This window comes from Martes martes, assembly GCF_963455335.1.
Source record: "Martes martes genome assembly, chromosome: 12".
Taxonomy (NCBI): domain Eukaryota; kingdom Metazoa; phylum Chordata; class Mammalia; order Carnivora; family Mustelidae; genus Martes; species Martes martes.
Genome location: NC_137900.1, coordinates 60,908,838 through 60,932,695, shown reverse-complemented (window position 1 = coordinate 60,932,695; position 23,858 = coordinate 60,908,838). Strand labels below are relative to the sequence as shown.

Below are 23,858 nucleotides of genomic sequence, written 5' to 3'. Positions count from 1 at the left end.
TGGGTCGGGCCAGATCTGTTGTTGTACCTGCCCCTTTGCTCCCACATCCTGGGGCATTTTGGTGGAGGAATGACTGTGCCCCTTTGCTTTTGTTTCAAGCGCCAGAAACACAAGGGCAGGAAGGTCTCTCCAGTTGAGAAAGTTGGGTATGGGGGTGCCATGGACCTGAGAAGATCCAGTAGACTTAATTCCCTGTGCCAGACCTTGAGCAGCTGGACAGCCTGCAGCCCAGAGAGGGGAAGGGTACACAACTCTGAGAGCACGGGGCTGGATCTTGGAGCCAGGGTTCCTGTCTCCTTCCTCTGTTCTCTGGCCACAAAGGAGAGCTAGCAGTCTGGGTTGTCCTCTGCTCTTTGTGAACTGTAGCAGTTGCTTTCTTTAAGAAATCCATTGAGGAAGTAAAATTAGTGCACACCTGCTCAGCCAGCTTTGTTGCCTGGCTTTTCTTTAGCCTAGAAAGCTCTTCTGGTCAGCTTTCTCCAGCCAACTGAGGAAACAGATGTCAGCCTTAAGCACTTGGCTGAATGCCAGCGTCCACGACCTGGCTATGTATGTGCACCGGGCGCATGGTCTCCTTGGGAGCTACCAGGAAGTTCACTGACTGGTCAGTCATTCAGTCCCTGTTGCTCATGGTGGCAGCCCAGGTGTGGCCTCAGCCCAGTCATGGCCTCAGCCCAGCCTTTATTCCGCTCCCTGCCCAGCTCAGCATTTTTGGCTTAAGAAGACTCCCTAAGGGAGGCGACCCTAATATTCTAACCTTCTGGGGAACATCACTTGACATATCATTTTGCTGGGAAGCCCTGAAGATGAGGGGTATGTTTTAATGATACACAGACTGGCCTCAGCTAGAAAGCTCAGAAACTCCCTCATTTGTACCTCTAACGCTGGCTTTCTCACTTCCATTTATTTTCAACCGGCCACTTGGCTTGCATATAGTTTTGGCTGGCCATGGCCCTAATTCAAACTCATGGCATCCTCATTTTAGTTCCACTGGCAAATTCTTATTTCTTAGTTCCAATGCCTGGCCCATGGCCAGCCCAGGGATTGGCTGCCTTGGATCACATGTCCACTTTGGTCCAATCAGCCGGGTGAGGGTAGGTCCCCCAGATGAAAGTATAGAGGCCAGCAGGGTGCAAGGTACCGGGGAGAGTTTGGAGGGACTGGGAAGCCTGAATTACCTAAGGCAGGAACTAAGAGTTACGATGACCTTAGTCACCAATTAAGAATCAGGCATGAATGACATGGAAGATATTACACAAAAGAGATTTTATTGTTGTCTTAGTCAACATCCCTGGGTGAAAGGAAGGGCACAGCACGAGGCTGCGTTCACAGTGCAGCCCGACCTTCAGGAAGCGCATTCCCTGACTGGCCTGCTCGGACTGGGTCTCTAAGGCAGCAGACTCCTGTCTCTCCGCTAGGAGAGGCCCTGCTTCTGTGACACCCAGCGTGGCATCTGGGTCAGTTCCTCCCACACAGACCACGTGAAATCATTATGCAGGGGAACTTTGTATGGTGTGAGGCCAAACACAGAACCGAACTGGCGACTCTAATCTCCCCTCCCCCGCCCCTCACTCCATGGGATGTCTCCCTGGAACATTTGGGCCTGTCCCGCATTCCTGGAGGGAGCAGCCACACAGCTGCCCCTGCAGCTGCCAGAAACAGGCAGTGGCTCCCGCCCTGTGAGCACGGGGAGGGCAGAGGCCCGAGCGCTTCCTCTGGGGGCCCTGGTGAGCTCACACTCACCCCCACACTCACTGACTTCATCCTTCGGTCGCTTGGCTGGGAGCCCAGGCAGTGTGAGGGGCTTTCTCTCCCAGAACAGGCCCTGGGCCACCTCGCCGAGGTGGTGGAGGGGCGCCTTTCCGGCCTGACCCAAGGCCCCAGGAACCGGGAGGCACATATGAAGCTCTGAGATGCCAGAGGATTTTAAGAGAAAAGGTGGGAGGGGGACAAGGGCGGTGGTGAGTAGTGGTACTTTTCTATTTAAAGGGAGAAAACGCAAGGAAGTGAAACTTTTCTCTCCATTTGTTCTTTGGCATTCCCATCAGAGAATTCCAGGAGGCATGCAGATGACATCATGTCTTAAAACTGAGAAATCTCGATCATTCTGTGAAAGGCAGTTCCTGCCTGTCCCATGTTTCCAATGGAAGCTGCTTTATATTTATGTGTTTAAAGCGGTTTTATGTTACATTTAGATGAGGGTTTAATAATCTTAAATATCTACCAGAAGTAGATTACAAGATCACACAAAATGAACTTCACCTCAAAGCATCACAAACATTTGGAATTAGAAAAAGACCAGGGACGGATATTATAAGAAATGTACAAAAGAAGTTTGCTTAGAAAAAAAAAAGTTTTAAAACTGATTTTTCGTTTTCCCCCTAAGTCCAAATAATTGTGGTCTAGGTAACCATCAGGGTAAAGGCTTTCAATAGGCTCATTCCTTTCGATAAGAGTAAGTTCGTACAGAACTGTATATCCAAGTGTGTGTGCAAGGGACACTCAAAAGCATCCCCCACACAAGCACATACACCCACAGGGACAGACACGCAGCTGAGTTTTTGTTGTTCTAGGCACTTCGTATCCATGTTAAGTCTGCCACGTTCCCATTACATTTAATGAATTACTTCTTTGGAGGCAGGACATTTTCTTCAAAGAAGCCCTGGTTGACGACATTCCCTGCGGGGAAGTATCGGGCCACCACGAAGGAAGACCCGTCACTTGCAGATGCCTTCCCCACTCCCATCTTCTTCGTATTCTTCCACACCATGGCTGTGAAGTGTCCTGGAGGGGCAGAGGCAGGGGGAGAGGGAAACAGGTTAGTGGGCAGAATCTGGAGAAGGACGTTTCCATCTCGTCAGGCTTGGGAAGCTTGAGCTTCACACACACCAGTCAGAGGCAGGAGACAGAGAACACTCCCCTGCCTGACTTTCTGAGGCACTGGGTCCTCTCAATCAGCCACACAGACCCTCCTCACCTCACCGTTTCCAGATGCCCAAAGGTGTCGTGGTGTCCTGGAGATCACAACAAAGCCGAGTGAGCCCAACAGTTAGGATGCCACGCCGCCGGCACCTGCCTCCACCCCTCCCTGTCCCCCAGACTGTATTCTTCAAGGTCATGCATGATCTCCATGTTTCTCCCCGAAGATCACTTTTTGTCCCTCTCTTGACATCTCAGGAACATTTAATAGTCGACTCCTCCCCTTTCTGAAGTACCCTCTCTTGGTTGAAGTACCTCTCATGATGCTGCCCTCTTCCGGCATTCCCATCTTACTGCCTCTTCCACCTCTTCCATTTCACTGATAAATGCTGGAGGGGCCCGCCCTTCCCAAGGCTCAGTCCGGGGCTTGCTTTTCTTTACCTGCTGCGCTCTTTAGGCAATTTCATCTTTCCTTGGCTCCCAAATTTATTTCCCTAGCCCAGATCTCTCCTCTGTGTTCCGATACAACGACTTACTTGACATTTCCACTTGGATGGCTCACAGGCATCTCGAATGTAACCTGTCCAAACCTCACTACTGATTTTGGTTCCCCCCAGAGTCACCCTCTTCCTACCTTTCTTTTCCATTAATGTTCCCTCCATGCACACAACCCTAGGGACTGATCTGTACTCCTCCCTCTCCCTCATTTCCCCCGGCAACCCATCATTCAATCCTGGAGACAATAACTCCAAAACAGATCTTAAGTCTATCCACTCCCCAAACTTGGGTTCCAACCACAAACTTTCTCACGTGGACCACTGTAATAGCCTTCAACCGGTTCCCCAGCACCCACCTTTGCCTCCTCCAAGTCACTTTCTCTAAAGGAGCCAGAGTAATCATTTTTAGACATAAGTCATATCTGTTTCCTTCCCCCACTTAAAAATCCCTCAACTGCTTCCGGTTGCACCTAGAACGAAAGGGAATGCTTTGGCCCAAGGGCCTCCTTTCCATTCCTTGAACATATCAGGTTAGTCCCTACCATGGAACCCCTGCACACATAGCCACTGTGTGGAACGCTCTCCTGATGACCAACATCTTATCCCTTAGGCCTCAGCCTGAATGTCACTTGTGCAGACAAGCCTTTCACAATCACTTATTTCCTCAACACCTCCCTCCCAAGATCATCCTGTCATACCCTGTTCTTCCCCCTCATAGCATTCTTCCATTTGCAATGCTACGTGTTTGATTTCTTGTTCATTTGCTTGGCTCCTTCACTAGGGCTATCAGACTCACAGGGGCAAGAATGAAACTATTTTATTCAGCAAAGTATACTCAGTACCCTGGCCCAGCCTGGCTCATGAAAAGTGTAAAATAAACCTTTGTTGCATGAATAGGTGGGATGAATGAAAAGGTAGATGGAAAAATCATCTTGGACTTGGCTTCTACCCTCACTGCAAGTGCAGGCCTTCTACATTTTGTACTCTTTGAAACCTTGACAAGTTAGAGCCTCCTTAATTCCCTCTGCTCTAAGCCAAGCAGCCCAGTTCCTTCTCAAGCTACTGCCTGACCTTCTAGACACTTCTGTGGTTTGTTAAGCTTCTCAGCCTCAGTGTCCTGCTGTTGAGGCTGCCTGCCCCTCACTCACTGCTTCCTTCCAACTTTTCATATAGCTCAGCTTCCCACTCCCCTTCCACTTGGGGAGTAAAAGAGTTGCCGTAATGTACTCTTTGCTCAATGACCATAAATTCTTCCGTCTCCAAGGAGTAGAGGGTGGGAGCTTACCCTTCGCACCTTCACTGTTAAGGACTCAGAGATCCTTTGGCAGGTCAATATTGACTTCCATAGCACAGAATGACATTCATTTGCTCAAACAACACTGAAGAGATTATGTTTCCTCCTTGAGGGTAGGGACCACACCTGTCTTATTTTATTTTATTTTTTAAAGATTTTATTTATTTATAGGAGAGAAAGCGAGAGCAAGAGAGACAGCACAGAGAGAAAAGCAGACACCCCGCTGCGCAGACGGCCTGACTGCAGGGCTCGATATCAGGACCAGGAGATCAGGAACAGAGCTGAAGGCAGGCACTTAACTGACTGAGCCCCCCCAGGCACCCCCATGCCTGACTTACTGGTCACAATATCCCCAGTGTTTAGCACTGAGCTTGGCACAAAGGAGATGCTCTCCAAATATCTGATGAAAATGAAAGAGACAGAGGGAAGGAGGAAAATTGAATCAGAGTGGTTAAGTATCCCACAGGGTAAGAAAGAAAGAGGTAGCCATTTTACATCCATTTGGGTGGATTTTTTAAAATTTTTTTAAGAAAAAAATAACAGGGATGCCTGGGTGGCTCAGTTGGGTGAGCGTCTGCCTTCGGCTTGGGTCACAATCTCAGGGTCCTGGGATAGTGTCCCGCATCGGGCCCCCTGCTCAGCGGGGAGCCTGCTTCGCCCTCTGCCTGCTGCTGACCCTGCTTGTACTCTCTCACTCTTGCTCTCTCCCTGGCAAATAAATAAATAAAATCTTTAAAAAAAGAAAAAGAAGAAGAAAATAACAAGTGTCGGTGAGGATGTGCAGCACTTGGAACCCTTGTGTGCTGCTGGAGGGAATGTGAAACGGTGCAGCCGCTGTGACAGACAGTATGGAAGTTCCTTCAAAAATGAAATATAGAGGGGCACCTGGGTGGCTCAGTGGGTTAAGCTTCTGCCTTCGGCTCAGGTCATGACCTCAGGGTCCTGGGATCGAGCCCCACATCGGGCTCTCTGCTCAGCGGGGACCCTGCTTCCCCCTCTCTCTCCACCTGCCTCTCTGCCTGCTTGTGATCTCTGTCTGTCAAGTAAATAAATAAAATCTTTTAAAAAAGTGAAATATAGAATTACCATCTGAACCAGTAATTCCACTTCCAGGAATAAACCCCAAGGAACTGAAAGCAGGGACTCAGATACTGGTACACCCGTGTTTATAGCAGCACCACTCACAGTAGTCAAAAGGGGGAAAAACCCCAAATGTCCACCAATGGATGAATGGATAAACAAAATGTTTTATATACACATACGATAAAATATTGTTCAGCCTTAAGAAGGAATAAAATTCTGATACATTCTACCTTGAGGATGAACCTTGAGGACATTATGCTAAGTGAAATAAACCAGACACTGAAAGACAAGTATTATATGACTCCACTTATATGATACCGAGAATCACCAAACTCACAGGGACAGAAAGTAGAATAGTGGTCACCAGAGCTTATGGGTGGGGAGGGAGAGAGGGAGGGATGGGAGTTATTGTTTAATGGGTTCAATTTGAGATGACTGAAAAGTTCTGGAGATGGATAGGGCAATGGTTGTACAACAATGTGAATGTACTTAATCTCACTGAACTGTGCTCTTAAAATGATTAATTTTTTTGAAGATTTTATTTATGTATTCACAAGAGACAGAGAGAGAGGCAGAGGCAGAGGGAGAAGTAGGCTCCCTGCGAGATTTGCCCCTAAAAATGGTTACTTTTTTTTTTTAAAGATTTTTAATTATTTGACAGAAAGAGAGATTACAGGTAGCTAGAGAGGCAGGCAGAGAGAGAGGGAGAAGCAGGCTCCCCGCTGAGCAGAGAGGCCGATGCGGCTCGATCCCAGGACCCTGAGATCATGACCTGGGCCAAAGGCAGAGGCTTTACCCACTGAGGCACCCAGACGCCCCAAAATGGTTATTTTTATGGTAAATATGTTTTACCAGAAGATAAAGGAGAAAGAAAGAGAGAAAAAGAAAGAAAGGGGGAACCCGGGTGGCTCAGTCGGTTAAGTGTCTGCCTTCGGCTTGGGTCATGATGGGATGGAGCCCTGCACCCCACCCAGCTCACTGCTCAGCAGGGAGTCTCCTTCTCCCTCTGCCCCTCCCCCTGCATGTGCTCACTCGCTCTCTCTTTCACTCACTCTCACTCACGAATAAATAAAATCTTTTAAAAATAAGATTGTGTGCATTTTGTCCTACAGATGAACTCCATTTTTATAATTTCTAAATGTAGATAATACTTTATTTACTTGTCTATGTCCATAGACGATCTGAGGTTACCAAATTGTTTACGAGAATAACAAACCACAAATAGTAATCAGCAGAGCTGCTGTGATAAAATCAAAGCAAGAACTCAAGAAAAACAAACCCCAGGCACAATTACGCATTTTTTAAAAAAGATTTTATTTATTTATTTGACAGAGAGATAGAGAGTGCAAGTAAGCAGAGCAGCAGCCAGAGAGAAAGAGAGAAGCAGGCTCTCTGCTAAGCAGGGAGCCTAATGTGGGGCTCGATCCCAGGACCCTGGAATCATGACCTGAGCCGAAAGCAGCCGCTTAACCAACTGAACCACCGAGGCGCCCCGACACATCTTTTTCACTTATCCTTAAACTTGTATTAACCAGTGCCCGTTAAACTATGATTTTCACCTCAAAATCAAAGAGAAATGCTTCTTGCCTCTTCCCCCTGGGTCCTCCTACTCTCTGGGTAACAGTTCCAGGCTGTCCAGCAGCTTGGTGAGGTGTCACCGTTCCCACAGGCTGCCTTTTCATTAAGGCTCAAGCTCTTTGCCATGTGTGAGCCTTTTCTCTCAAGAGAACTGGACTCGGGGCACCTGGGTGGCTCAGTGGGTTGCGCCTCTGCCTTCGGCTCGGGTCGTGATCTCAGGGTCCTGGGATCGGGTCCCACATCGGGCTCTCTGCTCAGCGGGGAGCCTGTTTCCCTTCCTCTCTCTGCCTGCTTCTCTGCCTACTTGTGATCTCTCTGTGTCAAATAAATAAATAAAATATTAAAAAAAAAAAAGAGAGAGAACTGAACTCTTTGGCTACTGACCACCCGCTCCCTCTGTCGCCCGGGAGAGGAAGAACTGCCATTTATCCACGGGTTGCCAAGAAAATGATCACAGACACAAGCAGCATGTGGGCCCATGGAGGCCTTTTCGGAACAGATGAGACTAAGTGATTTTCCCTCTGGCCGGGGAGGTTTCTGTCCAGAGATAATTAAGTGTGGGTATTTAGAGACAAGTTAAAGGACACAACTTCCTTAGCAACCATCAGACACACAGTGGTTTCTAACTAAATCACTAACTGACACAAAACCAGACACAAAACCTTTTCTTTTTTTTTTCTAAAGGGATCACATCCTCTTTCCTGCAACTGATCCAAAAGCCCTAGAATATACATTTGAAAGACACATTAAATAAGTCACAGTATGTTTCTGCAAGAGAATAATGATAATGGGCAACAGTAAGAAAGAATGACAAAGCTCTTTTTGTATTAACATTGAACAATCTCTTACAATCTGCTGGGTAAAGAAAGCAAATGCAAAACAGATCACAGTCCAGGGTAGAAAAAAGGGGAGAAGAGAACATATTTACTTAATGCTGGTATAAGATCGGACCAACTGCAGGATGATACACAAGAAATGGAAGGGAAAGTGCTAGAGACCAGGAATGGAAGGACGACTTTTTACTTTATACAGTTTGCAGATTTCATGTCATGTAGAAGTATTATTTATTCAGAATAAATAAACAAACCAATCTACTCATTAAAATATAATGTAATAAAGGGGGAATCTGGGTGGCCAGTTGGTTAAGTGACTGCCTTCGGCTCAGGTCATGATCCTGGAGTCCCAGGATCGAGTTCTACATGGGCTAGGGAGTCTGCCTCTCCCTCTGATCCTCCCCCATCTCATGCTCTCTCTCTCTCTCTCTCAAACAAATAAATAAATAAATAATCTTTAAAAAAAAAAAAAAAGTAACAAAGGAGTTGCAAGAAACAGTTTTTCTCCACTCAGCTTGTAGCACAGAACTGTGCCCCTCATCAATAGATGCTGCTGACTCAGGGTGGGTGGGGATAGATTACAGGGTATTTCAAAGTCTCTTTCCCTACGACATGGACTCAGGTCAGGGAATGAGGCATGGGGAATGGGCCTGAGGATCTTTAAGGGTCTTGCAAACTCTCATTCTACCACCACCCAAAGCTGTGCTCCTGTCTTAGGATCAGGCTCTGTCTGTCCCCAGGCATTGCCCGCTGGCACCTGGGACAGCCTAGGAGCTAGTTGCTCTGGGGTTTTCCTCTTTAGGGGTGGGAGATGTGGGGCAACAGATTGGACAGGTGGTCAGTGATCATGGCAAGCCCCATTCTCAGCTCTGACACTTGCGAGACTCCCACCTTGGAGCAGGAGCCATGGAAAAAAACATCGGATTGAGGATAGGAGATCTATAATAAGTCTCTTCTTCTTTCTGGGCCTCAGTTTCCTCCTCTGCAAAATGAGTAGAATAAAGCCCGACCTACAACTGGTGCTGTGAGGCTCACGTGGCCAGGAATGCGGAGTCACTCTGTAATTGTCAAGTGGCGGGCACACAGGAGCAACGCCAGTAACTTGCTCTAACACATGTCCTGTTGCCCGGGAGCCTTGCTCCTGGGAAAAGCAAATCCAGAGGGTGCGAAATAAAATGTCTTCTGGACACTGAAATTTACGAAAAGAAGATAGGTTCTGGGTCTTCAAAGAACTTGGATCCCTGGGAGAAGGTTGTTCCTGTTCCCTCCCTCACTTCTCGAATTTAATTGCCCCAGAGCCATCACTGAGAGCAGCTTCCTTACCCCTGGCTGGACAGCTGAGAGGAGAAATGCCTCAGGAGATCTGCAGCTCTGCCCCACAGTCCCGCCCATACTGTTGCAAGAACCTCTGCCCCAAAGGGGGGAGCAGCAAACCACAGGAAACGGTGACTGGCTCTGAGAGCATGTCACTTCCTGCTGCGGAAGAATCTTCCAGAGGGTGAGAGGCCACAGGGGCTCCACCCACGGGTGGGATGGGGTAGGTAGGGTAGGGGTGGGCAGGGAATCCCCTTTTCAGTTTCCCTGGCTCCTTCCGGTCAGAGAAACTCTCAGTCCCATCCAACCCCTCCTGGGCCGCAAGTAGATCTGAGTCAGTTCTGAGGAAAGACAGGTGCCAGGTGAGGGGAGTCCGCTGAGGGGCAGATGGGGGCCCAGAACACAGAGCGGCTGCCTGGGGGTTCAGTCAGCTAAATGTTTCCCGCTCACCCCGGGGGCCTCATAGGAAAGCGGGACAGTCCCACAGCTGCTATGGCCTGCGGCACTGCCCTGCATCTACACACCCGCTCTCAGAATGTCCCCTAGAGGTTATCGCCTCGCCCCTCACCCTCTGGGACAGGGAAGGACAGAGAGGCAACCCAAGTTCACACGACTAGTGCTGGAGCTGAGAGCAGATCTAGGCTGTCTGCACTCCAAGCTCATCTGAAGGCAAACTGGAGAGAACAGGTGAAGGGGTGGGGGTTAGGGGGCAGGGGAGACGCCTGGGAGGCTGGAGGTGTGGGGAGCACCTTGGAAGGATGCAGGGTACGAGGGGGAGGGAGTTAAGACTAGAAGGAGAGAGTGAACAGTGTGGCCCTTTTCCTGATGATAGGGCTTTAGAATGAATATTCTAGATGCTGGAGCAGGCTGGATTGGAGGGGACCAAAACTGGCAGTAGGACGACCCGTTATACCACCACTTCTGGGAGGAGGCACTCGGGAATTTTTAAAATCCACAGCCTCCTTACGGCACACTCTAGTCATGTGGAGAACTTGGAGCTGGTGGGGCAGGAGTCTGTGGATCAGGTGTTCTCAGACAGAGCGGGGTGCATGAGTGTTGGAGGAAGTGACGGGGACAGTACTGCCCTTTGGGCGAAGTCGAACCAGAGAAATACAGAAGAGGTAAAAGAGGAGAGACATGATCGATTTTCAGAGGGTTAGTGCTTTTCCAAAGTCAGATGCCCAAACGGCAACCCTGCCCAGGCCCAGGCCACGGGGGTGACCCCCTCACTCACCAGTCCCAGAGGTGAAGCCAGGCTGCTGGAAGTTGTAGTTCTTGATTTCACTGTACCATCGATCAGCCACCTCCTTTCCTGTATGGAAAAGACACTGTTTCAAACTCGGCAGCAAAATTAACCCACTCGCTACTCCTTCCACCTTCTCCCACTAACCCCAAACCACCCACCCCATAGACATCTGGTAAAGCACCAGTGAGCTGAAACAGGGACTCCTGCCCATCCCCCTCTGCAGAGAGGGCCTTGCTTAGGAAGACCCTTGGCCTGGCTTTGGGGGACTGGCCCTGCCACTAACTTACTGTGTAATGCTGCGCAAGGCCTTCCCCTCTCTGGGCCTCTGTCTAAGAGCTGAATGCAATGTACTCCAAGGGCTTCTAATGATGTTCTGAGTTTTCGGGACACTCTGCCCTCACCCCACCCTAAGTGTGTCTCCTGAAATATCCACAGGAGGAAAGGCACTTGGGCTGGTGGGTCAGGGTCTCCACTCCAGGCAGGAGAAAACCCACAGCATTTCCCTGGGAGCTGTTGATGTCCAGGCCACTGGGGGAGCCTCCATTCCACAGCGGTAAGTCTTACCCTTAACTTTCACATGTACATGGATCACCTGGGGCACCTGATAAAATTCGGATTCTGACTGCCTAGGTCAAAGCTGCAGCCTCTGAGTTTGCATTTGTAACAAGCTCCCAGATGCCACTGCTTCCCCAAGGACCACACTTTGAGCAGCCAGGCCTCCACACACGGGCCTCACCCGGGGAGCACTGAAACCAGGCCGATGCCTGGGGCCTGCCACAGACTGTGTTGTGTGTCTGGAGGAGAGACCCAGGCATCGGTCTTTTCTGAAAGTGCTGCAAAAGATCCCAGTGTATGCCCAGGGTGGGGATAAAGACAGTCTGTGAAGAGGGATGGGGAAACTGGGGCCACAGAGGGTAGCGACTTGCTCAGGGCTCCATAGGGGACCAACGCAAGGCTGGGACCAATCACCTCCATTGCCTGCCGATTCCTGACCCTTCAGGGAGCCTTCTCCCCACCAGGGCCCATGGTCCCGGCCTGGAATCCTTTCCCCGGGCTCTGGGGACTCACTGCTGAGCCTCCCGGTTGAGCTGCAGGCTCCAGCGTGCGTGCACCTCTCCCCCTCTGCAGGCCCACAGCTCAGGGAAGGGAAACCAAGAGGAGGACAGCAGGCCTCTGGAGGGGAACTCCCAGGAATGTCAGGCCCAGGAGGGAGGAAGCAGCCATCCTCCCACTGGGGTCTGGAGAAGGCTTCAGAGGGCAAAGTGTCTCTCTCCAGCATTTTTCCTAAAAAGCCCTGTCAGCCAGGAAGCTCAAGAATGTTTGGTCAGTGCGGGCGGGATCACCATTCCAGGCTGCGACCTCAGATGGAGGGATTGTCTTTCTCGTTTTTTTTTTCCTAACATGGAAGAAGCTCAATTGCATTTTTCTGATGATAAAAATGAATACACCAACATTTAAAAAATGAAAGCAAAATGGGAAGAAAGCAAAACTGCAGCTGGGGATACTTGGGAGCCCACAGGGTCAGGCTGAAACTGCACAGAAAGGGCAGAGAAAAGACTTTCTCCCCCGCCCCCACACCCCAGCTGGGAGCTCTTCCGAGGGGGAGGGCCGGGCAGTCTGACTCATCTCTGTGTCCCTGGCACCCGGCATAGGCCCAGCCCCGAGCTGGCCATCTGAGACTGCGGAGAGCTGCAGGCAGCCCCCGGAGCACACACAGAGAGCTCTGGGGCCCCTTTCCCTCTCTGGGCCCGTGGCTCCAAAGCTACATGGAGGAGGGTGCTGGGGTCTGAACACAGGATGTCCTGGGCCCAGCTCAGCCGGAGGGGAGGAGGGGGAACGCAGCCGAGAAAGCGACCTACCTGTCTGATCGTAGGAGGCCCATGCCAGGTTCTCTCCGCACTGGCCACGACTGGACTCCGGGCTGTGCTTGAGGATCCTTGTGCTGGCCAGGGCCTCTGAATACCTGCCGGAGTCCATGGGCCCCCTCAGAGCGAGCCGGCCCAGGGAAGCCCCGGGTTGTGAGCCCTAAGCTGCTGCAGCCGAGCTTCCTTTCCCGCCCCAGGCTGGCCGTGGAGATCGGGAGCATCACGCCAGCTGCTCTTCTGAACCCCACAAAAGGCCCATTTTACAGAGGAGCAAACCGAGGCTCAGAGGAAAAGGACCTGCCGAGGTCAGTGGCGCAAGGGTTATTTATTTGAGCCTGGCTGTACATGCCCCTCAAACCCGAGTCCTCCAGGCTGCCCCACCGCCACTCCCCCATGATAGCAATGTGAAGGGCCTGTGTCACCCCCGGGCTCTGGGGACTCACTGCTGAGCCTCCCGGTTGAGCTTCTTGCAGAGCTTCAGTGGGGGGACGCCGTGCTGCCGCCGGTACTCGTTGTGGGCCTTCAGGACCTCATTATTAAACTGCTTGGAAGCTGCAATGATTTCAAAATGGAGAAGGTCTCAGTGCAGAGAAGGGACCCACCAAAAAAGTGCGATGGCCAGCTTCAGAATGCCGCCCAGCCCGAGCCCCAGGCCGCAGGGCGAGGCTGCGCTCCCCTTCAGCACCCCGGCCAACGGGGGGGGGGGCGACCGGGACACCCTGCTCCACACCCCTGAGCCGGCCTCCCCATCTCTGCACAGCGGCACCTTCTGGGTCAGGTGGGGCCTGTGGACCGCACGTGAGGGAACTGGGGCTTTATCCAGGGCCGCGGGAAGGGGCTGAATGGGCACAACGGGCTGAGAGGAGGACATGTGTGTTTCTGAGAGGCCCTGCTGGCCGCTGAGTGGAGGCTGGGCCACAGGTGCACAGAAGGTGTGGGGGGCTGTGGGGCAGAATAGGGAGCAATGGAACTGCTGGGACAAAATGTATGGAGACTGGAGAGCTCAGACCAGACCTCCGGGGTATGGTGGGGGCTGGGAAGGGCTGGAGGTGGGAGCCCAGGGAGAACAGGCCTGGCTGTGGCGAGGGTACCCGTGCTGTGCTGGGGAAACCAAAAAGAATGGGACAGATAAAGAAGAGCCTGGGGAGGACAGCACTGGGGAAGTGGATTGAGGGGACAGGGTGGAAAAAATGTGGTGGGGGGTGGGGGGGGCCAGCTGGGCCCAGGGATGCAATTCGGTCATGACCTCAGAGAGGACAAGCTCAAGGAGGCTGCAGTTAGAATAAGTGGGTGGAGGCAAGGTCAACAGCAGACAGAAGTCACCCCAGTTTGGCTTTGGAATGGAACCCCCTCCATCCCCCACCCTCCATCCGTCTCCCCACTACTCATCCATCTTGTGGTTCATCATCTGTTCAGCCACAGCCAGCCACCTATCACCCACCCATCGGTTCATCTGGTCTCTAAGCGCCTCCTCCACTCGGGCCTCCTCGATTGTACGAGAGCTCCAGAGATACATGCAACTTGTCCAGCCCTCAGGAAGCTCACACACAGAGGGAGGCAGCCTTGTAAACAGGCACCGGCAGAGCGATAGCCAAGGTGCAGGTGAGTGTAGGTCAAGAAGAATTTGGAGAAAAGTAACCTACCATGGGCTTGGGGATCAGGAAGGTGGCCCCTGATTTGAGTCCCCAAAGTAGCTCAGACAGGAGCTAGTGAGGCTGGTTGGAAGGCACTGAGCACCAGCAGTGGGAATCTGGGAGCGAGTCCGGTGGGTTATGAGTAAGAGCCACAGGGTCTTTACACAGAGCTTATCTCTCCCGGCAGGGGCCTGTCCCTGAGGCTTGGCCGTGGGCGGTAAGGGTGCATGTGGAGGGTGAAAAAGCGCCACTCCTCCCCCCGCCCCAGGTCATTCGCCAGCCTCCTCTCCTCTCCTCTGCTCTTCTCACCCCAGAGACTGAGATGACCCAACAGGGGGTCTTCTTCCCCTGCCTCAGCCAGATTCCCCAGGTCTCTCGGGGCTTTGAAACAAATCCCGCTGGGTCTCTGAGGGGATGCAGGAGAAGGAAGACCCAGGCCGGGGCCTGCCCTTAGGGAGCTCTGGGCTACATGTGGGCCAGGACAGGCGAGTTGACTGTGGATCACGCCCACGGTGGGTGGCAGTTGAGCCGGCCCAAGGGGGTTCTAATCACCTGGAGAGTTAGGCCTGTGGGGCCCAGCGGGGCAGTTCAGTGAGGTCTGGTCACAGCAATGTGGGCAGGGGCAGGGGGGCTGAATGGCAGGATTTGGGAGGTTGTAGCTGACAGGCAGACATGGGGGACACCGTGAAGGAAGGGGTGATGGTAGCTGCTTGCTACCATTTTGCCACCGAGACAGGGGAGGAGCTGTGACCTGAACTCTTCAGGTCTTTGTGGTCAAGAGAGGGGACAAACCCTTGTTGGTATGAAAGGTAAAGATGTCAGGTTTATGGGAGGGAGGAGGAAAAGGGAAGATACTGTTTACTGGGCGGAGTTTCAGATCTTCAGGATGGAAAAGTTCTGGAGATCTGTTGTACAGCAGTGTGAATGTACGTAATGCTACTGAAACGTATGCTCTGAAATGGTGAGGATGGTGAATTTTATGTCCCGTGTTTTCTACCACAGCAATAAAAACAAAAATCGGGGTTTAGTATGTTAATGTGATATTTGTGATAATGGGAGTCATAGACGTTCTTAGAGAATATGTCAGATGGAAGCTATAGCGACTGGTGGGAGCCAGAAGGGTTCTAGCTGATGAAATGCAAAGGAGTCAGTAGGGCGGCCTGGCGGCCAGAGTCCCACCAGCCCCTGGGCAAGGCATTGCCAGTCCTGCAGGAGCCAGTGTTCAGCTGGACTTCCTCACCCAGCCTGGCCCTGGCCTTAACTGAGAGGCAGTAACTATCGGAAGTGTGTCCACAAGTGGTGGCCAGGTGGAGAAGGGGCTGGAAATAGGGGTCTTATAAGGAAGATGGCAAGTATTGGGTCTGCTCATCCTGGAGATCAGCCTTTAGAAGACACAGTGGAGACCTCTGGTAATTCTGGGGCTCCAGAGGGCAAAATCAGGGCCAACGGGTGAAAAGGGCAGGATGACAGATTTTAGCTCAGCCCAAGAAAGATCTTTCAATCAAAGCTTTCCACAAAAACTGAAAGAGTGACCTCACAAGGTCATGAGCTCTCCAGCACTGGGGGAGCACAAACAAGTGACTCTTCTCAAAAGGGTTCAGGCACTGGAGGCCAATTAGATGACCCTCAAGTCCCTCCGATCCTGAGATCCCATAAGGTCCCATCAGGGTGGGGTGAGAGGAGACAAGTAGTGGCTGACCTCACGCTTGCAGCAAGTTCGGAGCTTCTCTAAGGAGATGCAGTGATCACAAGTGTATGTGTCTGTGCAGGGGCAGGTGTGGGTGCACACAGTCAAGGGGCAGAGGGTCCCCATCTGAGGGATGGGCTTGGTGAGGCCCACACTAATGTCCCTGCCAGCTCCCATGTCCCCCGCAGGCCACAGTGGGACACCACAGGAGGTGCATGGGACTGAGTAGCGTGGGCTATGGGGACCACCGATGTACCAGGGAAGGCTCCCCGGAGGAGGCAGTAAGGAGGCAAAACGGGCACAGAAAGAGCCAGGCAGGATGAGGGAGCTGGTGGATCCAGGGCTATGGGGAGGAGGGGGAGATATGGGGAGCGGTTGGGTTAGCTGAGGTGAAGCCAGGTTAAAGCCAGCTCTGAGTTCCGGACTCAGGTCGCACTGGACCCAGCAGTGCTGTAGGTCCTGCAGTCTTTTCGGCATGGAGGGACACACAAGGCTGCTAAAAACTAGGTCACTGTACTCCCAGAATGTGGGAAGTAAAAAGAAACAAAAGTGAAAGTTCCTGAGCCCAATCTAAGCTTGGTGCCCAGAAGCCAACGCTGATCACTGTTGCCAGCAAGGCCAGTGTCCTGGGTCAGGGTTTCTAGAAAGGGGTCAGGAAGACTTTTTGGTAGGGGAGCCTTCTCTCCCTATCCCCAACCATACTTCAGAGGCCAGTCCCCGCCCAGGCGACTCCTTAGAGCTGGGCCTTAGCCTCCAGAGGCAAGATATCACTTGTGAACACACCCAGCAAAAGGCACACCTTATGCTGTACAAAAACCCTAGAACACAGATAAACGTAAATATTAAAAAGTCAAAGAAAACCCACCCATCCCCACATTAGACAGGGAGAGCCCTTACAGCCACCCCCACAATCGGGGAGGGTAGGAATAAGGTCCTCATTTCCAGGTGCCAGGCCTGTGCATGATTTTATTTGCTTATTGCCACCTTTTGTGGGAGCCCCCACTACTGTACCATTTATTTGATAAGGAAACTGAGGCTCCAGAAGGGAAGTTACCTACCCAAGTTCCCACAGATGGTCCAGGGGTAGTAGACCCACGAAGAGGGAAACCCTGTCCTTAACTCTATACCACCCCTGAGGCCCAGGAGACAGAGGAAACACACTGAAGAGACAGTGGGGTCACCAGATCCAGGAGGAGGATCAGGTTCAGTGGGGTTGGGCCTGCCAGTCTCTGAGGAGGGGCGGGAAGAGGAGGAAAGAACCTCTTCAGAAGCCTCCTCTATGCCAAGCCCTGTATAGGCAGACCTGTCTGAGGGGCCTCAGACGAAAATGAGGAGCTTCCAGGGATGGGTGTGGGGCTTAAGGTCAGAGCCACTGGAAGGTGCAAGGAGCTGCCTGGGCGAGGCTCGCGCGGATGAGGGACTATGGAGTCAGGGCTGGGCTGTCTCCACCAGGGGAGGGAGTGCTGTGCCGGAATGGGGGCTCTTGGAGGTCCTTTGGGGCGCAGGCTTCTAACTGCCAGATAAAAACTCAAGCCGTGCCCCTCCTCCTTGGGGCTATTGGCTGGGACAGACTCCTCCCTCACCATTGGTCCTCTTCCGAGGCCTCCCTGGGCCCAGTCTGGCTCATTTCCCTGCCCTCTCCAAAATCCTCCCCGTAGAGGCCCATCAGGGGTCAGGGCAGAAATTGTGGACAGGCCCCTTCTGTCCCCTTGGCAAGAGGCTGGAAAGCAACCTGGTCCCACCTTTGGGGCAAAGCTGGTTTTGCTAGTTTATCAGGAAGAAAAAGTATAAGTTGATTAAAAAAAAAAAAAAAGTGAGTACCAGACGGGTCGCAGGTCGTTCCTGCTCTTTCTGCCTGGATTCCAGGAAATTCAAGACCGGCTCTGCCTTTTACTAGCTGTGTGACCTTGGACAAGTTGCTTAATCACTCTGGGTCTCATTTCTCCCATATATAAAATGGGCAGAACAGTTTCTACCTCACAGGGTTGTTGTGAGAATTAAATGAATTAACCTATGAAAATGCTTCAGAACAGTTCTAGAACACAGTGAACAGTTCCTAAATGTCAACTATAATTATTATCATCATTATTGGGCAGAGACACTTTATTCCTTGGCCTTGGGAGAAACTGCCCTGTCAAAGCCTAGATTTTAGGGGCTCCTGGGTGGCTCAGTCGGTTGAGCCTCAGATCCTGATCCCAGGGTCCCCTGATGGAGCTCCATGTTGGAATCCCTGCTCAGCGGGAGCCTGCGTCTCCCTTCCCTCTGTCCCTCCCCCAGGCTTGTGCAGGAGCTCTCTCTCTCTCCCTCCCTCCCTCAAATAAATAAAATCTTAAAACAAAACAAAACCTAGAATTTTAAAGCAAGCAGGGCTGCTGGTATTTAAATTGGTCTCAGACATTTACAGGGTGAATGAGTCCATGAACCAAAGAATGGAGCCTCCACACATGAGCTCCGAGAAGGCACTAGGATGGGAGCCTTCTCTTTACGTGGAGGAAACTGTGGTTTTCAGTTGCACATGTGAATTGCCCAAGGTCACACAGTGAGTCCACATTACAGCCCGATCTGTTGTCCCTCCTTTCCCCTTCTTCTCTCCCTCAAATCACGCACACTACCACTTCACAGATGTCTTCCTCTACCGAAGGGCAAAAATGATGGACAATGAAGAGTTGCCCAAGTGCTGCCTGGGAACACAGATGTCCCCGAGCACTGGCCCCAGGCCGCCCCTTTGCAGGCAGACATTCATCCCTGAAGGACTGAAGGAGCCAGGGAGAGCTCACTCCGGCCTGCAGAGTGGTGGTGTGTTCCTGTGGCCCCTCAGGCCTGCCACACAGACAGGTGAGTCCCTGGGCCTCTGCTCCGGCTGGTTCCCCATCTGTGTGAAGGAAGGATGACATCTGTGGTTTTCAAAGTATCTTCAAAGCAGGAAACCCTTTCTTTGAACCACTCCCCTCTTTTTTCAATAAAATCAACATGAAAATGGAACTGCTGGGATGACCCGGCCCACACAGCCCTCCCTAGCAGAGGTGCGAAAGCCCCCACTCGGTAGGAAATTCCCAGGGTAGTTGGTCCCTAAAAGGCCTTCTGCTCTGCTGTCCTCTGGTGCTGCGTGCTGTGGGCAGAGGGGCACTAAGATTCTCAGAGGTAACTGCAGGCTGTGCAGAAGTCTCTACAGGGCTGCAATCCAGGGTGAAAAGCAGGTGGGGAGCAGGTGGCAAGTGGTCCATGTGGTAGAGGGGAAAGCACACAGCTGGGAAGGCAGAAACCCAGTTCAAATCCTGGTTGGTCCACTTTTGGGTCAAGGTGTGAACTTGGGCAAGGTACTCAACCTCTATAAACCTACAAAATTGGCAATACCTGTCCTGTAGGCTGTTAACAAATGTTGGTAATACCCAGCTCCGGGCACCTGGGTGGCTTAGCCGTTAAGCGTCTGCCTTTGGCTTAGGTCATGATCCCGGGGTCCTGGGATCGAGCCCTGCATCAGCTCCCTGGTCCGTGGGAAGCCTGCTTCTCCCATTCCCACTCCTCCCCCTTCTGTTCCCTCTCTGGCTGTGTCTGTCTGTCTGTCTGTCTCTGTCTGTCAAATAAATAAATAAAATCTTTAAAAAAAAAGTAAAATAAAATACCTAGCTCCAAGCCTGCTATGCACTAGGAGCTTAATAATTGGTAATCACTATTATTAGGGAGCAGAGGCTTCTACAGAGCCGGAAGCCACTGCCTTTCTTCTCTGCCCCCATCACACTTGCTGCAAACTGAAGCCCAACAGAGAGACCAGGGCTAGGAGCAGGTCCTGGGACTCTCTAAGCACTAGCCCAAGTGTCTTCTGAAATTTAAGCTGTGTCAGTTGTGTGATACTTTTTCAGCAATGCCCACAACCCCAGACAGCTCTAACGTACATCTGAGGTTAAAAATTAAAAAGAGATTGGCCCCTATGTGGTAATGAGGAAACTGAGGCCCAGCAGAGGCAGGGGCTGGCTCCTTTCCCTGGTCTTTCTGGAACCACATAAAGCCCCTGTGTAGATAAATATCTGTGAGTGCTAGAGGCCCTGCAGGCATGGATATCCTCAGGCTGGTGGCCTGGAACCACAAGGCTGGGGCCATGGTGAAGGGCCATGGGGCCTGGGTGACCTAGAAAAGTCCCTTTCTCTTGGGGACCCTTAGGAGAGCCAGATACTGTCCTGGGGGCTCATAGCCTCTGGGAGAGCCAAATAAAATGCATGTGGCTATGAGGGAGATAGGCCTGGACTGGCATTCTGGAAGGTCCCTGGGTATGGGTGGTCTGGATGGGGATGGGGTGACGTCTGCCTGAACCAGTTCTTCCCGGCCTCTGCCATTGCCCTCCACCTCTGAGAACCGCCTGACTGTGTATCTCTGGTCCTCCAAGTGTCACCACCAGCCTGCACCCAGACGCACACTGCTGGCCCTTTCCTCATGTTCGAAGTAAGTCAGTCACCAAGTCTGCTTCTGGCTACCATCTCCTCGTCCTCTGCAGTCCTTACATGCCTCTCCTGAGCAGCCACAGAAGTCTCCCTGTCTTAGCCACCCTCCACCCTGGCACAACTCAGGCTTTCAGATCAATACCTTTCAGTGGTACCTGAGGTCCCATGGGTAAAGTCCAAATCCCCAAGATCCCCCAGGAGGTTCGATGGTCCCCTCTGCAGAGATCTCTCCCTCCCCTGATCTCCTGCCACTCTTCACCTGCACCCGCCTGTGGCTTGAATCACTTCCCACCTCTTTCCGGAGCATATCCATGATCCAAATGAATACTGCTGAGGACAGAGGCCATGCCTCGACAGCAGGGGGTCTGCAGCTTGGCACACAGCTAATAGGTGGTGGGACAGAGGGAAAGAGAAAAGGAAGGAAGAGGGGAGGGTGGGACGGAGGGAAGGAAAGAGGAAGGGAGGCATAGATGGATGAACAGATAGAAAAATGGGCATATAGCTGAATATTAGAAGTTCTGGAAAACTGTTTTTTAGGGAAGAAGGCAGAAACAACTGATACAAATGTGGCTTTAGAGAATTTGTGGATGTTCTCCGAGGGTACAGAAAAAAAGTTGATTTCTCAAAATGCCTTTTCACATCTGCCATCCTCTTGCCCTATCACCGCCTATCACCCTGTTCTTGAACTACATGACAACTCATGCCACCTTTCCATACTGGAGAGCATATGGGCCACCCTCTGAGGCACAGAGAAGTAAAAAGCCTTGTTCAAGACACACAGCAAGTGATCAGCAGAGGCAGGGCTGAAAGCCAGACCTGTCACAGCAGGTCAGGATGAAGGCCAGGGAAAGCCACTTACCCCCAACACCAGTACCTCATGAGTCTAGATCTTGAGAAGAGATTCAAGGAGGGACCCACGCTCACCCACCTGAGGACCACAGCCCCAACTTCCCATGAGGCAGGACATCTGAACCCTGTTGAACAGCTGTTCACTGAGAGCCTCCTGTGAGGCAGAAACTATGCTGGGATAGACTCGGCCCCCGGGCCCCAGCAGTGAGGAGTCTGTGGGAAATAGGTCCATGGCTGAGGCAGTGTCCCAAGCTGACTGCTGGGAGGGCTGCAACAAAGAAGATACAGAGTGGGACCGTCCCAGGCCCGAGCTGAGCCTAGAAGTATGGGGAGGATTTGCAACCTCAGCGAAGTGGGAAAGACAGAAAGTTGGTGGTGAGCGCTCAGAGAGGGAACCCAGGGGAAGGGGCCAGCGGGCCAGTCTCCTAATAGCAGCGTGCAGAGGGGGATGTAAGGGTACCGATAAACTCCCACAGGGCCCCAGGCCCAGCGGACGAGTGGTACTCTTTCTCCCGAAGACAATGGGATGGAAGGGGTTAGGAAGTGACAGGACAGATCTGCATTTTAGAAAGTTCACCCGGACAGCCACAGTGGTGAGGATGGGCAGCGACAGGTCAGACATAAAGGGGAAGTGCGAGTCTGTACCCGGGTGGAGCCAGACTGAGCCTGGCACATAGCTTGGCACAGAAGGGGCGCTCGGGGGAGGAGGGTCGACGACAGAAGAAAAGGATGCTCAGAGCTGTCTAAGAGAGCTGGCTGGGGCGAGCTGTGTTGCAGCAAGAGATGCTGTCAGAGCGGGGAGGCTTTTTCCAAGTCTAACTCTGCTCCAGAAACAAAGCAAAAGCCACGCCTTGGCCGGACGCCGAGCGCTAATCCCATCAGCGCCTGGAAACCCTCCCTGACGCAATCTCTGGCTCGCAGACAGGGGGACCCTCCCTCGGTCTCTCCTTCCCTCCCTCTCTCCTGGTGGCCCGACGGCCACCCCGGCTTTCTGGCTGCCCCGGAAACTGCCGGCGCGGAGCCTGCCGGCGCGGAGCCTACCGGCGCTTCGTTCCACACGCCTCCCCATCCCGCACCAGGGATCCCGCAGCGCAGCCGGCGTTCCGACCCCGCGTGGCGGCGGCCGCCCCGCTCCCGGGGGCACCCGCTCGCCGCCGGGCAGTGTGAAGGCGCGGGGAGGGCGGTCTCGGCGCCCAGACTCGCGAGCCCTCCCCGCACCCGCCCGGCCAGCCCGCGGGCTCACCTGACTTGCCCATGGTCCGCTCGGCGCGCTCCCCGGCTCCCGCCGCCGCTGCGCTGCGCTGCGCTGAGCTCTCTAGCCGGCCCGGCGCAGCTGGACAGCAGAGGAGGAGGCCGGGCGGCCGCAGCCCCTCCCCCGGAGCGGCCCGGCCCCCGCCTTATAAGGCAGTGGTAGCCGCAGGCGGAGGCGCCGGGGGTCACCCCGCCGGCTTCCCGGAAGAGGCGCCACGCTTCCCGCGCTCTGGGCGCCTCCCAGTCCGGCTTGGGAGAACTCGCCTCGCGAAGGCACCGCCTCGACTGTCCAGAGCTCTCCAGGTGTGGACTGGGAGTCGGGGACCTCCCGGAACTCAGCCCCGAACGGCCCCTCTCTGGACGCGGAATGAGGGTGCATAGGGTAGCCGCTAAGGCGCTGCAAGGACCGTAGTGCTTACTGTCGCGGCACGAGGGACAGTTCCAGCCCGCATCAGCAGGGGCCAGGGCTCTCCCCACTTCGCCCTGATCCTCCCAAACACCTGTCTCCGAGTGCCCCACCTTCTGCTCCCCAGTGACATAGGGCTCCAAGGGCATCTCTTTCTTCTTCACTTGCCATACCCTCTGGTGCGAATCAGGGTTGGAGTCTGGTACTCACCCTCCCTAACCTTCCAACCCTGCGTGGGCCCTCCCAGGGAGGGTTCTGCAGCCCTGCTCTGACCCGTGGGCCTGTCCCTCACTGGGTATCAAACCAAGCCAAATCCCCCACCCCTTAAGTCTGGCTCCAGACCTGTCTCTTCAACTCTCTAACTTCATCCCATGCTCCATATTCCCCAACATGCTGGGAAACTTCTTGCCTCCTCACCTTTGCTGGGGCTGTTTCCGCAGTCTGGGTGCTGGCTCATCTCTGCCCACTGGAGTCCTAACTATCCCTCAGGGCCTTTGGGTCCCTTTAACTTCCAGAGACCCCGACCTTTCTTGACTTTGGGGGCAGTGGTCAGCACACATCTGGCACTGGGGAGACTTGGTCTCAATCATGGCCCTACCCATGTGTGAGAACAGCACGTGCATGAAGACACAGACTCGGACACCTGCGTCACTCCCCAGAGTAACTCTGAGGTAAAGGAAGCGAAATTTAGGTAGCCCTTTCAATAAACTGGCACTGAAGTGAACTGACTTGCTGATTAGAAGGGGAGAATTTGCAATAGCACGGGCTTCGAAAGTCCAGTAAGGCAATGGTACTCTCTACTTCCTCCTCCTATGTCAGACTTTCAAACTGTGGTGGAGTGTTAGAAAGAGTGGGCCACCCTGAATCAAAGAGATTTTTGGTGTTAGGTGACGATCCAACCCATTGTGTTGTTCAATGCCCTCTCCCATTTTGCCAAAAATCCCCATTGAAATGTCCACAAATACA

At 52.8% G+C, this 23,858-nt stretch overlaps 1 protein-coding gene across 1 annotated transcript; it reads right to left on the bottom strand.

The window, feature by feature from the left end:
• Nucleotides 1–1,246: 1,246 nt before the first annotated feature.
• Nucleotides 1,247–22,560, bottom strand: GLIPR2 (GLI pathogenesis related 2). Its single transcript, XM_080820615.1, has 5 exons — nucleotides 22,479–22,560; nucleotides 13,073–13,181; nucleotides 12,624–12,727; nucleotides 10,753–10,830; nucleotides 1,247–2,784 (listed from the first exon to the last, which is right to left on the bottom strand). Exons 1-5 carry the CDS (start codon nucleotides 22,489–22,491, stop codon nucleotides 2,624–2,626), a joined length of 465 nt encoding a protein of 154 aa, XP_080676741.1. The 5' UTR covers nucleotides 22,492–22,560; the 3' UTR covers nucleotides 1,247–2,623.
• Nucleotides 22,561–23,858: the final 1,298 nt, after the last annotated feature.

Excerpts from the sequence above, each read along its gene's own strand:
- GLIPR2 (XM_080820615.1), bottom strand. Across the intron at positions 10,831-12,623 it reads GGCCTCCTACGATCAGACAG|GAAAGGAGGTGGCTGATCGA; the intron begins GTAGGTCGCTTT and ends TTTTCCATACAG. Across the intron at positions 2,785-10,752 it reads TGGCTTCACCTCTGGGACTG|GACACTTCACAGCCATGGTG; the intron begins GTGAGTGAGGGG and ends CTGCCCCTCCAG.